Here is a 15,493-nt window from a genome sequence, read left to right as displayed (position 1 = left end):
TTTTGTTATTTTTGCAGATAGTGAAATAGCTGGAGCAATCTCTCTCTTACGAAAATATATTAGTCTTCTCACTACGTTTACAACTGATTGCTTAGCTGTTGCTACAACATTGGCGTCAAACAGTTGCTATTATTTCTCCCTTGCTGCTAGTGTAATTGAAAGTGATTTATCAGGTGTGTATTATGATTTTAATGTGCTATTTTGTTATTACGTAAATTTAATTAGTTCGTTTCAGCTCAGATCATAATTGTTAGATATAAAAATATTCTAATTGAATAAAAAATATTTAGGCTTTAGAATTATTTATTTTCTTTTATTAAATTTTTGTAGAGTTACTTTATAAAAAGAATTAAAATTACTTCTTATATTTTAAAATTTTAAATTAATGTTTTAGTTTTTTAATAATAATTTCAGACATGTTTGATACTAAAATTGAGGATCTCAAAAATGTCTTTTATGAACAGAATATGACTATTATGTGTTTAAATTATATTTAGTTATATATAGGATACTTTTCAAATGCTCTTTATTTACACAATAAGCTCTTTATTTTTTAGTAAAACAGTAATTAATTCAGCAGTAATTTTATAATGATATGTGAAATATAAATTACGAGCAAAATTTTCATTCCGGTAAATAAAAATATGCCATTTTCTTGTTCTTATTAGAATTTTATTATTAATGTGTTATATAAAAGATTATTTTTTTTAATAAATAATATTCTGAAATAGTTACTTTTTGATACAATTATATAAAATAAATATCATAGTAAGAAAACTAATACAGGATTTTGTAATGTGTAAAAAAATCCAACATTCTAAATTGTGTGTAAGTAATTATACATCCTACTTGATGGTGTATTGATAATCTTTGTAACTAATTGTATATATAGTTACTTATATAAAACCTTATATATACTTATATACAAAAAGAATGCTACCATTTTAAATTATTGTAATTATATTAATTATTATTTGAGATTGTTATAATGTACATTAAAACATTGGAAAATTATTGAAGTTTTAGATGTGCCCATTACAGTCTCGTGTTGCATGTCATCTGATTGAAACTCAAATTCTTTTTACACTCATTACAGCATATCTGTTGTCACTCTCCCCATGGCAGCCACAATTTTACAGCTCCTGCAGATTACTCATGTTGCATGATGACAATTGATTTCAACTTTGCAAACAATAGAACACAGAATTGCCATTTTTGTTTATGGTGCTTCCTAGAAGTAGTATACAAAAAGATGTTTGAATGCAGATGGGAGTTGAAACTCCGATGGTCACTCTATTGATTAGTGTATGTCACATACTTCTCAGGTAATAATTAACATAATTACAGTAATTTAAAATGGTAGCATTCATTTTGGAAAACCTTGTATTACTATATATATTATATATACTTATATGCAAAACTATATAAATTTTATCAATGTTTATAAAAGTATATTTTTATAAATACTTACTATGTATTTCTTTCAGGAAAAGTCTGAAATTTTGCTGACATTATTGATATAATCCATCTAAAATTAATGTAATATTAAGGGAAAGGCCATTTTAAGACTTTATAATAAATTTCAGAAGACATGAATAAATCCATTATAGTTTAATTAAAACTTTACATTTAAATGATTTTAAGAATGCAGAATTTTTTAAAAGTATTATTTATGATTGATTTAGACCAAGTGGATAATATTGACATGCTTTTTTTTATCTTAGGTGTGCTTTTGCCTGAACTGTTAATTTGTCTTGTAATGTTAGAGTTAGAAGTACCAAATATAATGCAAGATGCAGGAGTTGTGTCTTTGTTAAAACCTATATTTCAACAGTTAAATTATTTCAATCGTCTTGCACCAGGAATGGACCGTGAAGATGGAGAAGATTTAGCCTGGCCAGGAATTACATGTAAATATTAACTTTAATTAGTAAATCTTGTTGTTACATTATCATTTTTAGAAATTTTGTAGTCTAAAGACATGTTAAAACTTATAAACATCTTAACAACACCAATACATTGCAATAACACACCTTCAATTGCTGTATGTCAACAGGTTATAGCGCATTGATATATAGCAATTGAAGGTGTGTTATCTTAAAACTTTAAGAAACTTACACTACTTGTCTTTCATATGATGACAGTCTTTTCGATACAATGATCTGTTTAGTTCAAAATAATAATTATTGTTGAAGCTGCTCCTTGTTATTAATAATGGGTTAAAATAAATTATTTATAACATGCATTTACTACAAAAATATAACTTGAATAGTAAATTCTGCTTGTTTGTTACATATTTTAATTTTCAGGGATCTATTGGGTTGAATTACATTTTAATTTTATATTTAATAACTTGTTTAAGTGAAATTCTAACAATAAAAGTATTGAAAGGGCATTTTATATAATATTAATTAGAAAAAATCAGAATTTTTAAAGATTCTAATTGTCTTTGGTATTGATGAAGAAAATGCCCTCATATTATAAATCTCATTCAGTATAATATAATTGTGAATAATTTTTCAACCAAAAAAATAATCAGGATGAGATTTTTTTAAACTTTATTTTATAAATAATTATTAATCTAACTATATTGAAAAATTCTATGTTTATAAATTATCTTTTATTTGTTTATTATATAAACATTAGAATGCTTATTTAATAAATAGTCTCAATAGTTTAATATAAACATATATGCTATCTGTTTAGAATCAAAAATATATTAGATTATAATGAATACATAAAAAATTTTTCTGCCTGTGTTTTATTTCAGGAATCATATTTAGAGAGAAATTATCATATAATTTAAAATACCATGTACAGCATATGATATAAATCCTTTCTTTCATTTCATAAAGATGATGATAGGAATATATTCTTAGTTTTTACATGGACTTTTGACATTCAAAAAGAGAAAAATGAAGATTTTTAAAAAGTTTTAAGTGACTATTTTTATTTTATAATATAATGGGTTAATTCAAAAAAACTGAAATTAAAAAATTTATATTGAAAATGTTAATATGTAAATAAAAAGTTTTACAAATTAAACTCGTAAAGTATATTATTTCTCAGTATGCAGTTTTTCTTTTTATTTAATTATAAGAAAAAAGTTTTATTAATTACAGAAATGTAAAACAATTTGCTAAAATTTAATATTGAACATAAGTAAAATATATTATTTAAATTAAATAGTTACTACTATATTAAAAAAAAAACCATTAATTTTTTTTTATTAGATCGTGCACATAGTTTAACTACTCAGAAATTAAATGAAGATGTTCCTGTTATACGTAAAGCAGATTTAGAAAACCAAAACAAAGATGGAGGATTATGGTTGGTCATTCAGGGCAAAGTTTATGATGTTCAAGATTTTAAAGAAAATGCTCCATGTGGTATTGAAACTCTTCAACATTATGCAGGTAAAATATTAGTTAATTGTAATAGTAATTTCAATTATTGAACATAAAGATTGGAAAAAGAAAGAAATGAACAAAGTTTAAATGACATCAACAATGAACTACAATCACATCATATCACACCATCATATTAAAATATGAAGACCAAACTACAACTTAAATGATGTTCTCTCACATGGTGTGGTCTGCCATTTTTCTTGTGCCATGGAATGGGATGCCCCTGTCTATAATATTCTTATAATGAGCCTATTATTTAACCTGTCTATGTTTAATGTTTTATTATATACATATAGTTTTTGAGAATAATTATAAATTCAATTGTAAAATTAGAAAACCATTTGGGTTGCCAATGAATGATTTGATGAGCTTATAAAATATTTACATCTAGTGTTAATTGTTATGCAAATTGTCCATTTTTTTGTTAGTTAAGTAGGTTTGTTCAATCTGCACTTTCTAAGAATTTATTTCATTACTTTACGTGATATAAAGGTTATACAGGAGATAGAATTTGCAGTAGGAATATGCAGCTAAATTGGAAGGCATTGGATTAAAAATTTGATTGAAGGTAGAAACCCTTTTAATACTGTAAAAACAATTTTCTGACTTTAAATGTGAGTAAGGAAAATAATATATCTTCTTATATAAAAAGTTAATTTTAAGAAATTAGTTAAAAAGTAAACAATAAATAGTACTGAGATCAGTGTTACTACTACAATGTCATCAGTATCACCAACTCACTTTTATAAACAGTAAAACGTGTTCAAACAGAAACCTGCCTAAACAGAAGGAATTCTTCACAACACAGCATTTTCTGGGTTAAAAAGAACCTGTTTCAAAACCTGCCAAGCTGGTAAAAATATTTGGTACTCTGATTCTGGTTTACACGGGTTTTGCTGTATATAATATATTGACATATACAGACAACTCCTGATTTAGTGAGGTAAAGGAAGGTTCATGGACCATGGTATTTTGAATTCCATGGTAAATTCACAAATTTCTTGAAAGTAACTATGTGCACAATAAGAGGCACTCTACTGCATTACATTATGTCATAAGGAACTAAATAAAATAAAATCACAATACAATATGAAAAATATAGCTTGTTACCAATTGCAAAGATTTTACTCATTTAAAAACTACACAATCTCATTTTAAATAAAAATTATGATAACAGTAGTTAATTTTACATTAATTATGTTACTTAACTATGAAAATTATAAAAAGTACAATATATTAACCTGAAAAATTAACATTTATTAAATTTAACAACTGTTCTGTGAATTGTTCCTACTGGTCACTGACCATGCTAAATTAGGTTGTGTTGCATAACATTAAAATAACCACTTGGCAATATTTTGATTAAAGTGGTGATAAAATCTCTAGTCTGCTTGCTTCAACATTCAGCATGAAATTGAATCACAAAACATGCTCGTGAAAAACAGCAGAATGTAAAACTCCTGTGTCATGGGAGTCTCATGCATCAAATGTCCAGTGATATCATGACATCACTTGGCAAGATCAGATAGGAAAGTGGGTAGTGAAATGGTAAAATTACAAATTGGTGAAATGGTTGCCGATTTTTTAAAATTTTCCACAGTAACCCCTGGTAAATTCATAACCCAGTAGAACTGTCTCCCACTAAATTGAGAGCTGACTGTACTGTACAAGCCAAATAATGCATAAATTCACTTAGAGCATAACATCTGTTAAAATAGTCATACAATGACAATTATTTCACACAAAAAAAAATCACAAAATGTTATATTATCCTTGCTAATTGGTCATTTGAAGAATTTTTACTACTGCACAGAAAATACAATATATATATATTGTATTTTCTACATGTTGTAATATATATTTATTTATATATTTATATATTATTTATCTTAGAATATTATTTAAAATGTATAGTTTTAAGATTATCAGCTCTTACAATTTAAAGAAAATTTGATTAAAATATATATATGAAACAATTTCAGGGAGAGATGCAACTCATGCATTTGAAACTGCTGGTCATAGTGAAGAAACAAAAGAAAAAATGCTTTCATTTGCAATTGGTAACTATAGTGATGTGAGTTTTAACTCTCTTTAATTCTGAAATATGATTTAAAATCATTATGAACTGATAATTTTTACTTTAGATTTGTTGTTTACTTTAATTAATAAACTCTGAACTTTATAAAATTAAGAAATGTAATTAAATTTAACTAAATTAAGTCTTATTTAAATGATGAACACTTAGTAGTAGTAATGTAACATAATTTATTTAGGATCTAAATATTTTCAAGATTCTAAACTTTGAAGAATTGATTAAAAAGTTGAGATGTTTATATACAGTACAGATGTTATTTTTTTTATTTGAAAGTCAGTCTATAAATTTATGATAGTCTTGTTTTTATATGTACATTTAAATTTAGAGTGAAATGTTCTGCAATATATATTATAAAAATTGACTAAATTAACTAATTCAAACACTAAATTTCAATTAATTTAATTTATTACTTGTTTAAAAACATGTATATTATCTCAGTTACATGCTGTGATTCAATCAAATAAAAATGATTTATTTTAAGCAAGAAATTGCATTTTTTGAGCAGAATATTTCGCTGTTTAAAATGATTTTTGTCACCTACTTTATTTTTTTATACATTAATTTCATATTATATTGCTAATAAGTAAATAATTGGTAAAAATTTTAATAGTATTAATGATGAAATTATTAAAAGGTACTCATAAACTGGAAAAATGTATCAAGAAGACAAAGATAACCATAATAATTATTTGTTGAATTTGACTAATAATTTTTCACCAAAAATTATAAGAGTTGTATATTTTCTGTAATATATAATTATTGTTAAGATTATTTTAGATTATTTACATTTAACATCTTAAAAATTTATATTACTAATTGAATTACTATAATTTGAAGCTATTATTTTATTATTTTCTATTTGATACAGCCAGAACAAGAATTGGTTCAACTCGTAGATCATTCAACTTTATCATCTCCGTTGATTGATGCTGAACGCACTCTTGCTTACCTGCTTGGTTTAAATGCACGAAATCAAACTATCGGACCTCCTTTACAGTCTTGTGAAAAACAGGCAAATCATTGGTTATCCGCATCATTATTCTGTGGAGGTCTTCAAGCTCTTCAACCACCTAATCCTTTTGAAGAAGAAAAAGGTGAAGTAAGAAGTACTAGTTCAAGTACAGCTACACCAGGTATTTGTTGCTCAAATATTAATTATTAATATAAAATTGATAAGGTACTTTAATTATTAGTGAAAAATGTATTAAATCCAATATTAACTGTTGTGGCATACAAATGTATCAAATGATGATGAGTTATTGATGGCTACATGGCTAAATTGAGATGCCAGTCTTCTGATTTTGAAATACAGATATGAATCCAAGTTAATCATTATAAATGTTTACAAAGGGATTGATCTGGATATGTCAGGTTTTATTTCATCAAGCTTGTCTCTTGGACTTGATTGGGCTTATAAGGAGAATGAAAAGAGACACTCTTAATGATTGCAAGACAAAGTTTTTAAAAGAATGATCTTTATAATTTATAATCTGTTATACATATTAATGTATGGAATAATGGATTCATAATTTGACTAATAATTACAAATTGTAACTAAGATTTCAATAATAATAACATCATGTTATATATAAAACAAGTAAAATGGCAAGGCCATATTTGGGACAGGACTATGTCTCAGAGACTCACTACTAAGTGGGATCACTTCGACGCTCACAGCTGGTCTTGTTCTCATTCTCCAATCATATTTGGTATCGCTGGTTTTGAGCACGATCATTCAAACTTTGCCGGCTACAGCCATGACTACGAGGTCTTCTACAATGCATTTTCATTGAAATTAACTTATTGAATGTTGAAATTTCTCTCCGTTGCATGATGCCTCAGGTTGAATTTTTGTCAATACAAAAATTTCCCGTTTTTGAAAAAATGATGGTGTCTATTGTATTGTTTGCACTTACTTTTTTATTTTGCACAAACAAAATATATATATATATATTAATAAATGTAAAAAAAAAATAATTCTATTTTGGAAGTTAGTTTTAATATAAAATTATAACGACGTGCCATCTAGTTTCAAAAAGTTCCAATGATGAAACATCTCGTTTCATCTCCAGTCAATCGATCAAGGTTAGCATGTGGCGAATAACATGGGACAGGTAAATGGGATTTTTTCAAAGATTCGTTTGTCAAAATTCAATTTATCAACATTCGCTTTTCAAACTTCCCGACGCACGTGTTTATCAAACTTTGATTTCACAATATTCATATGTCCAACTTACCAATGAGCAACTCATGCGCAAATCTCGCACTACCTCCTGTTTGTAGAGAGTGCTGTCATTTTGTATTTTATTGTGTTTCGGTTCTCAGTCCCCCTGACTACCTACAAATCTGGTTTTTTTTTTGTGTGTGCATGATTTGAGCACCTAATACTCTGTGCCAAATTTCAACTTCTGACATGCACTCCTTTATACCTCTAAGCTGATAAGACATCAGGACGTACGATTTTATAAACAAGACATAGTCTTGTCAATAAATACAACTAACCTGACAGTCATTACAAATGTGAAACAAAGAGCCAGATTATATATTTAGCTCTATAGTTTCATAAAGAATCTGTCCAATAAATAATTTGGCTTTTTTTTTGTAATAGTAACAATATCAAAAATGTGATTTTTTTTTTTTTTTTGTCTGTCTGGATGTCTATCTGTCTCTTTTGTCCAACTCTTTTGTTGCAATGTTCTCATCTCATACTGCTTAGTCACTTTACTATAACTATACATCACATTTGTAATTGTAGCTAGCTTCATTCATCAGTTATGTGGATATATAAGGAGTTTACTTATGCACCCTGTATACCTTTATCATTATCATTGTATAAATACTCTAAATTAATCAGCAGTTATCAAGTTGAGCTGGTTCAGTTGGCAGAGTTTTGAATAGGTTTCCATAAAAATTCTTAGTTTGAATCCACTTAGTGTTTACCATTTTTAATCTTTTAATGAATATAACATTTATATATATATATATATATATACATACACATCTTTTTTTGTATTTAATGATTTATTATATCAAATATTTAAATATGAAAATTAATGGCTGTAAAATTAAGTTAATTCTGATTTTTTAAGCTTATTTTCATTTTATTTACCAAAATTTATTTAAGTAAAATCTTTTAAATAAATTTTCTGTAACTTTTACGAATGTACGAAGAGTGTTCAAAAAGTATTGGACTGTTATTTTCCCATGTAAACCAATGACGCACTGGAGGCCTCCTTCTGTGGAGATGTGGAGGAGACAGTCATACACAGTCCTGAATTTTTTCCCGCCCGCAGGAAGCATCAGTCGCTGGCAGTCGGCTTATGAGTGAGAATGTGTAGTGAGTGCTCGTCGGATTCCAGTAAGTTGGAAAATGACTGAACAACATGAGCAGTGATATTACATCAAATTATGCCAAAAGCTTGGTGATACCCAAGCGGAAACCATTTGCAAGATTCAACAGGCTTTCGGGGACAATACTATGAGCAACACATGGATAAAGGAATGGTACAACTGCTTCACACATCAGTGGACAGCAAACCGTGTTCAGGCAGATCCTCAACAAGCCAAAATGAGACTGTCATTGAGCAAGTGTGGACTTTGGTCATGGTGGACTGTTGTATCACAGTCAGAGAACTTGCAAATGAGATAGGAGTAAGCATTGGATCAGTACATTCAATTTTGACTGAGGATTTGGGTGTGAAGAGAGTGTCCACAAAATTCGTACCAAAACTGCTAACAGTGGAGCAGAAGCAAAGGTGTCTGGAAATCGCACAGGACACGCTGGACAATGCAAGCAGTAATCCAAATTTCCCGAACACCATAATCACAGGCGATGAGTCGTGGGTTTATGGGTACGACCCAGAAACCAAGATGCAGTCATCACAGTGGAAACATTCGACATCCTTGAGGCCAAAACAAGTGCAGCAGGTCCGCAGCAATGTCAAGGTCATGTTGACAGTTTTTTTTTCAACTCCTGTGGGGTGGTGCATCATAAGTATGCATATGCACCATAAGGCCAAACCATCACAAAGGAGTACTACATGGAAGTCCTTCATCATCTTTGTGATGCTGTACAACACAAATGACCTGATCTGTGGTCAACCAAAACTTGGCAGCTCCATCATGATAATGCACCCGCCCATTCTGCGCATCTGATTCAGACTTTTATCACCAAACACAGCATTCCTGTGGTTTGTCACGCTCTGTACTCTCCTGACATGGCTCCGTGTGAGTTTTGGTTATTTCCCAAGCTGAAAATGCTGCTAAAAGGAACTCGATTTGAGTCAAGAGAAGACATCGTACGGAATGCAATGGACCGGCTGATGGCCATTCCAAAAGAGGCGTTTCAGCAGTGTTTCCAGCAATGGCAGGAGCACTGGGAGAAGTGTATACATTACCAGGGAGACTACTTTGAAGGGATTAGGGTTTTGTACCTCAAAATCAATAAATGTATTTTTGCTGACCAACTTTTTGAACACATCTTGTATCATTAATTTCAGCACTATTATAAGTTATTTCATTAATTAGAAATTTTATAAACTTTTATTTACTTTAGACACTATATAAAAATTTTTTTTGAAATTTTTTTCAGTTTCAGGCAATACTCCAACTGAGCCTTTACCAAAATTTGAATGTTCAGAAAATTCTAGTTTAGTGGCAAACAAAGATAAATCGGGTCCATTTTTAGAAGCTCTGGCTGAAAGTAAATTACAAGACAGTAATATAATATCATTTCTACAATTACTCGAAAGTTACTGTAAACAGCATCATTTGACACTTCACATGGATTTTCCTTCAGATCATCCCGTAGAAGAAGTTAGCAGGTATGAAAACGTAACAGTTTTATAATAAACAAATTTATATCTATTTATTTATCTATTTTAATTATTAAATATATTAACATATACACTTGACTGTACACAATTTCTGTCTTTGAATATATGAAATTTTTGTGAGTGGAGGAAGTTTTTGCTTTCAGTTTGTTGCTTTTATTGCTGTTTCTTTTGTTCAGTTTTATGTTTTCATCTAAAAATTTACTGTAATTTACTGGTTAGGATCCAAAAATTTTTGGATTTAGTATTTGGAAAAATTTTTGGAACAGTCTCAATACAGTGTGATCCTTATATACAAGTCTATGAGAATTTGATATAATGCATTGTTTCCATTTATATATTTTATAGAACAAGTGACAATGAATATTTACAAGAACAAAATTTTCTAATCACAAGCATGCCGAGTTTGAAAATTTTTTTCACCCTTATCAGATGGCACATATGTTTCAGTCTCCATTTTCTTCATTTCATTCATATCGTGTATTCATTTGATAAGAATAGTACTATTCAATTTAATGAACTTTATCTCTACCTTACAGATTCTTCTATCACTGATTATAATTACATTAATTAAATAGTAATTTTATTTTACTTTATATTACCTATTTTCTGTTTTCTTATTGCCTTAACTAACCATTTTTTTTTATAAAGAAATATCTGATTATGTATTTGCTTCTTATATGGCATATTTACTTCCCTCATTTGATATTAGTTTCTTATATATAAGTGAATAATGTCATCGATACTTTATTTATTTTATTTAGAATCATTGATTGATATATAAATAGCTGTCTTGTAGAACTTTAATGTTTAAGGTGATATGCCAGAAAGAAGTATGAATTTCTACAGTAAGAAATAATGATAAAGCTTTTCTCTATTTATGAGATTTTGATATACAACAGATTTTTAAGAACACAATAGGCTTGGAAATTAGGATCATCTATACATAAAAGTCAAAATATTTATGTATGTATGTTAGGTGAAGGGTTCTAAACTATTCAACATATCTGCCCCAAATTTGGCTTGAATATTCTTTGACACACTAGAAAAAAATACTGTAGGGATTCCCATCTCCTCTTAACTTAAACCTGAACAAGCATTGACATAACATTACAAATTCATTATTGTATATACTTTAGTCAATAAATGTTCATTTTAGTTACTAAAACTATTGTTTTTATCACCCTCTTCTAACTCAACCTCACCAATCCCCCATCCCTTTAAAGCAGCGGTTCCCAACCTTTTTTTGACCAGGGACCACTTTGATTTCATTGTTGTTAGCAGGGACCACAAGGTTTAAGAAAAATAAACTGTGTCAATCTAAAAATAAACTTTAATCAAAACTGTTAACATAAGTAATCGTTAGACTCAAAAGTAACATGCTTTAACAGTACTATTATAATAGGAAAACATAACATTTTTAGTAAAAATTAAATTCAGTTTGTATCAATGTGGGAATAATAATTTAAAATGAATAAAAGTTTTAAATCTTTTGCGGACCATATTTTAGCTCTTGCGGACCACTGGTTGGGAACCGCTGCTTTAAAGCCTGAGCAACATCAGACACACATAGCTATACTTCAACTCCTTAAAAAATACAGGTTTTAGGTGAATAAGGTATGCCTAAAAAAATGCGTAAAACCTATCCTGTCAAAAGCTTGAGCAACTCCATGCACATGCAGCTATACTATATAAATTTTTGTAATATATATAATATAATAATAATATAATTTCATTATGTTGTTATTTGTTTATTAATAAATGTCAGTATTAATTTTTATATGTAAATTTAATTTAAAATTAATTTATAAATAAAGTTAATTATTACTTTTTTTTAGGTTGCTGCTGGCATTACTTTTGAAACATTTAAGATTAGGAAATATATGTCTCTCACTTGCGGAACAAGTTTCTGAGGCCGGATCTAGTAGTGAATACTTAGATAAATTGCCGAAGATTTTGGAAAATGTTTTAAGAATAGTTCAGCAGGCCAAATGGTGTTTAATAAAGGTAATATATAATATTTATGGGTCAAGTAACAAAGAAAACTTATGGCATTTTTTTTTGTCAATTAAAGAAGGAAGTTTTCGATTGGGCTGTAATTTGAAAAAATTGTAGACCTATAAATTCCCACTGTCATCCATCTGTATGTATTTACTTCCTTACTCTTGAGAACAGAGTTAGATAGATAAAAATTGAATCCAGGTATGGAAAGGTATGGAAAGCTTGGTGGCATGAGACCCCAATTAACTAAATAAGAACATCTGGTTTGCACTGGAAGTCACATTATTTCAGTTCAAAAATTTTCTTCTGAAAGGAGTTAAATGACTGGAACAACTCTGTTGCTAATGGGAAAAGTATGATGTACAGGGCAAGACACTAATAATTTGAGTTGGAGAACATATATTTTAAATTGAATAAATTAAAAATATGATTAAAAATTGTAGTCCAGCACTATGGCAATTTCACAGTAAAATAATTGCTCATTAAGTAGTAGATTTTGAATTTTAATTATGAAAGAATTTATTGGATGCATTTATTGATTATGTAAACATTTAGTTAGTCTTTAAAGCTGCCAGAATATTGATTAAGTAAAATAGTTTACTACAAAATTCATGTAAAATATAACAAAAACAAAATTGTACATAATTTTAATTAAAGTTAAGTACAGCTTTTTATTTTAATGTTATATTTTGTGTGAATTTTATAATAAATTATTCTATGCAGTCAATATTCTTCTGTATATTTAGCTTAAATTTTTAATAAAATTCTTCATTTTTCCATTTTATTGTTTTTTACTATGTTCTAATCAACATGACTACTTTGGATGCATTTAAGTAAGTAAGTAAGTAAGTAAAGTTTATTGTAATAGGGTATACCTGTTACAAGGGGGAGAATCAGTTGATACCAACATAGTTGATTTTGTTATTTAATAATTATAAAATATTGACGTCTTATAATAATATCTAATTTGTTCAACATTGATATATATTTGCAATACTGCAAACGTATGTATTTGATATATTATATCACATTACATAACTACAAAAAATTTTTAAATTATACAAATTATCATCAAATTATAATTTTTTCCACGTACAAAATGCTTAGTTAGTGTTTCATTGTTGGTCTTGTTCGTCGCACGGAGGTTATATCTATTTCGTAACACTAGTGCCTTGCTATAAAACGACACTTATAATTTTTGGGGGATAAAAACCCCTACATCTAGAATAGCACCAACTGCAAGATAATAATTATTATTATTGAATTATCTTCTTATTATTAAATCTTAGCCAGGTGGAGAAATTTAATGGTAAAAAATTCTGAAACATATCAGTTGCTATATAAGGTTCTGAAATTATATTATACCACACAAGATTTTGACAGAATAGAACAATCTTAAGATAGGCAGAATTCAGGAGAAATATATCAATTATGTACTTGATATAATGACTTTGGTGGAATAGTTGATATTTTTTCGATCCCCTAACTTAGAAAAAACTTTAATAATGATTATCATAAGGAATAAGTGTAGGCCAAATCTGTTTCAATTTTTCTATTACCAGAGTTTTAGCATTTAAACATTCAAACTAACTATTATTTCTTCTATCTAGCCATAATCAGAACTAAGATGACGATCAATTCCTTCTCGAAAAATCATTCAATTGGACTACTTTATCTAGATTAATATCATATGTATATTTTATGTTGTCTTTAATATAACAATCATCTTTTATAATAATTCTATTCCCATTGTGTTTTTCTTCTTTAATTATTGCCAATAATTTTTTTCTTCTTATTCTGGATCTCGTGCATAAATCCGAAGTAACTATTATCTTTTCCTTCACTTTATTATTGAAGTCGCCTTTCTTTTTCCAGAATTCCTTAATAATCAGATTCCTATCATATACGGACCCCAATAATATTTTCACTATGGGTTTGATTTCACTGTTGGTTAATCTAACCACTCCTTTTATGTGACTATTAATTATTCCCAAGTCCTTTTTTATAAACTGATTAATTTCTTTTACATGATCAGTCGAGTTGAACGGAAAGTTTATAACTATAATGTTATTATTATTTCTCACGTTAGCTAGCTGGTCTATTTCAAATTCTAACATACCTTTCAATTGGCAATTATTATTAGATATTTCCTCTAATTCTTCTACTTTTTGGGATAATTTTGACAATTCTCCATTCAAATATTTATTTTCTTCTTTCAAAGCAATGACTTCTGCTCTAATTCCTTGTAGTTCAGTATGAAGAAGAGAGAACTTATCTTGAATTAGCTCGTATATTGCTTTCAATGTAAATTGTGACTCTTCCTGAACTTGTGGCCCTAAATCTCTTGAAGTTTCGAAGTAGTCGTAAATTTTCGTAGCTCTCGAGGTCCCAGGACTATTTTTATTAAAAACATCCTCTAACTGATAATAATCTTCACTAGTTGTATCGCTCAATTGCCTTTCTTTTTCTTTAAGCTTATTCTTGCAAGGTCTGCCTCATCCCCTTCTTTGCATATCTTCTTGACGTATTTGTTGTGGCGATCGAGGGAAAGGGCCTGGATTGGACTCAATCCCAGCAATTATTAATAAACACACAATTAAAATCAAGGAAAGTCTATTCACAAATAACCACTTCTTTAAAATTGTCATATTTCGGCTTCTTATGGGTTTTCAATTCACTCAAAACAGAATTATCAAGCTTCACTAAAAGTTCACCCGTACCTCCAGCGGCTAGTACACGCCCCCTTTGGATGCATTTAGGTTATTTGATTTTTTTCTGTTATTCAGTAAATTAAATAATTAGTAAATTATTATTTTAAACCAAACAATAACTTTAAAATTAATATTTGTAAGCTAGTTATATTGAAGAATTCTTATAATAATTTTAATTTAATATTGCTGAAGATGGTTTTAAAAATAAAACCAAAATATTTTTAATTCACATCTGGTCTTTGATTTAAACTAAACTAAGCCTGATAAGTTCTTAATATTTTAAGTTAACTATAAATATTTTGATTATGTTTTATGAATACTTTCTGAGATTTATAGATTTTTTTTACAATTAATTATAAATATTTTTGTAAACAATTATGAAAAAAACATAAATTTACATAAATCTTAACCTTAAAATAAACAAAATTAATAATTAAATTTGTA

General features: G+C 28.2%; 1 protein-coding gene across 1 annotated transcript in view; it reads left to right on the top strand.

Annotated features, from left to right (window-relative positions):
• The window catches only part of HERC2 (E3 ubiquitin-protein ligase HERC2), a 191,235-nt gene that overhangs the window by 52,352 nt on the left and 123,390 nt on the right, over nucleotides 1–15,493 (top strand). The window contains 7 exon segments of the mRNA XM_067278755.1: nucleotides 18–173; nucleotides 1,725–1,910; nucleotides 3,234–3,416; nucleotides 5,393–5,484; nucleotides 6,374–6,638; nucleotides 10,097–10,328; nucleotides 12,176–12,344. Coding sequence (XP_067134856.1) covers nucleotides 18–173; nucleotides 1,725–1,910; nucleotides 3,234–3,416; nucleotides 5,393–5,484; nucleotides 6,374–6,638; nucleotides 10,097–10,328; nucleotides 12,176–12,344 — 1,283 coding nt within the window.

The sequence above is a fragment of the Centruroides vittatus genome, unplaced genomic scaffold, assembly GCF_030686945.1.
Source record: "Centruroides vittatus isolate TY-2023 unplaced genomic scaffold, ASM3068694v2 contig_817, whole genome shotgun sequence".
Taxonomy (NCBI): domain Eukaryota; kingdom Metazoa; phylum Arthropoda; class Arachnida; order Scorpiones; family Buthidae; genus Centruroides; species Centruroides vittatus.
Note: the sequence above shows the minus strand (reverse complement) of the source record. Positions and strands in the feature narration are given on the sequence as shown.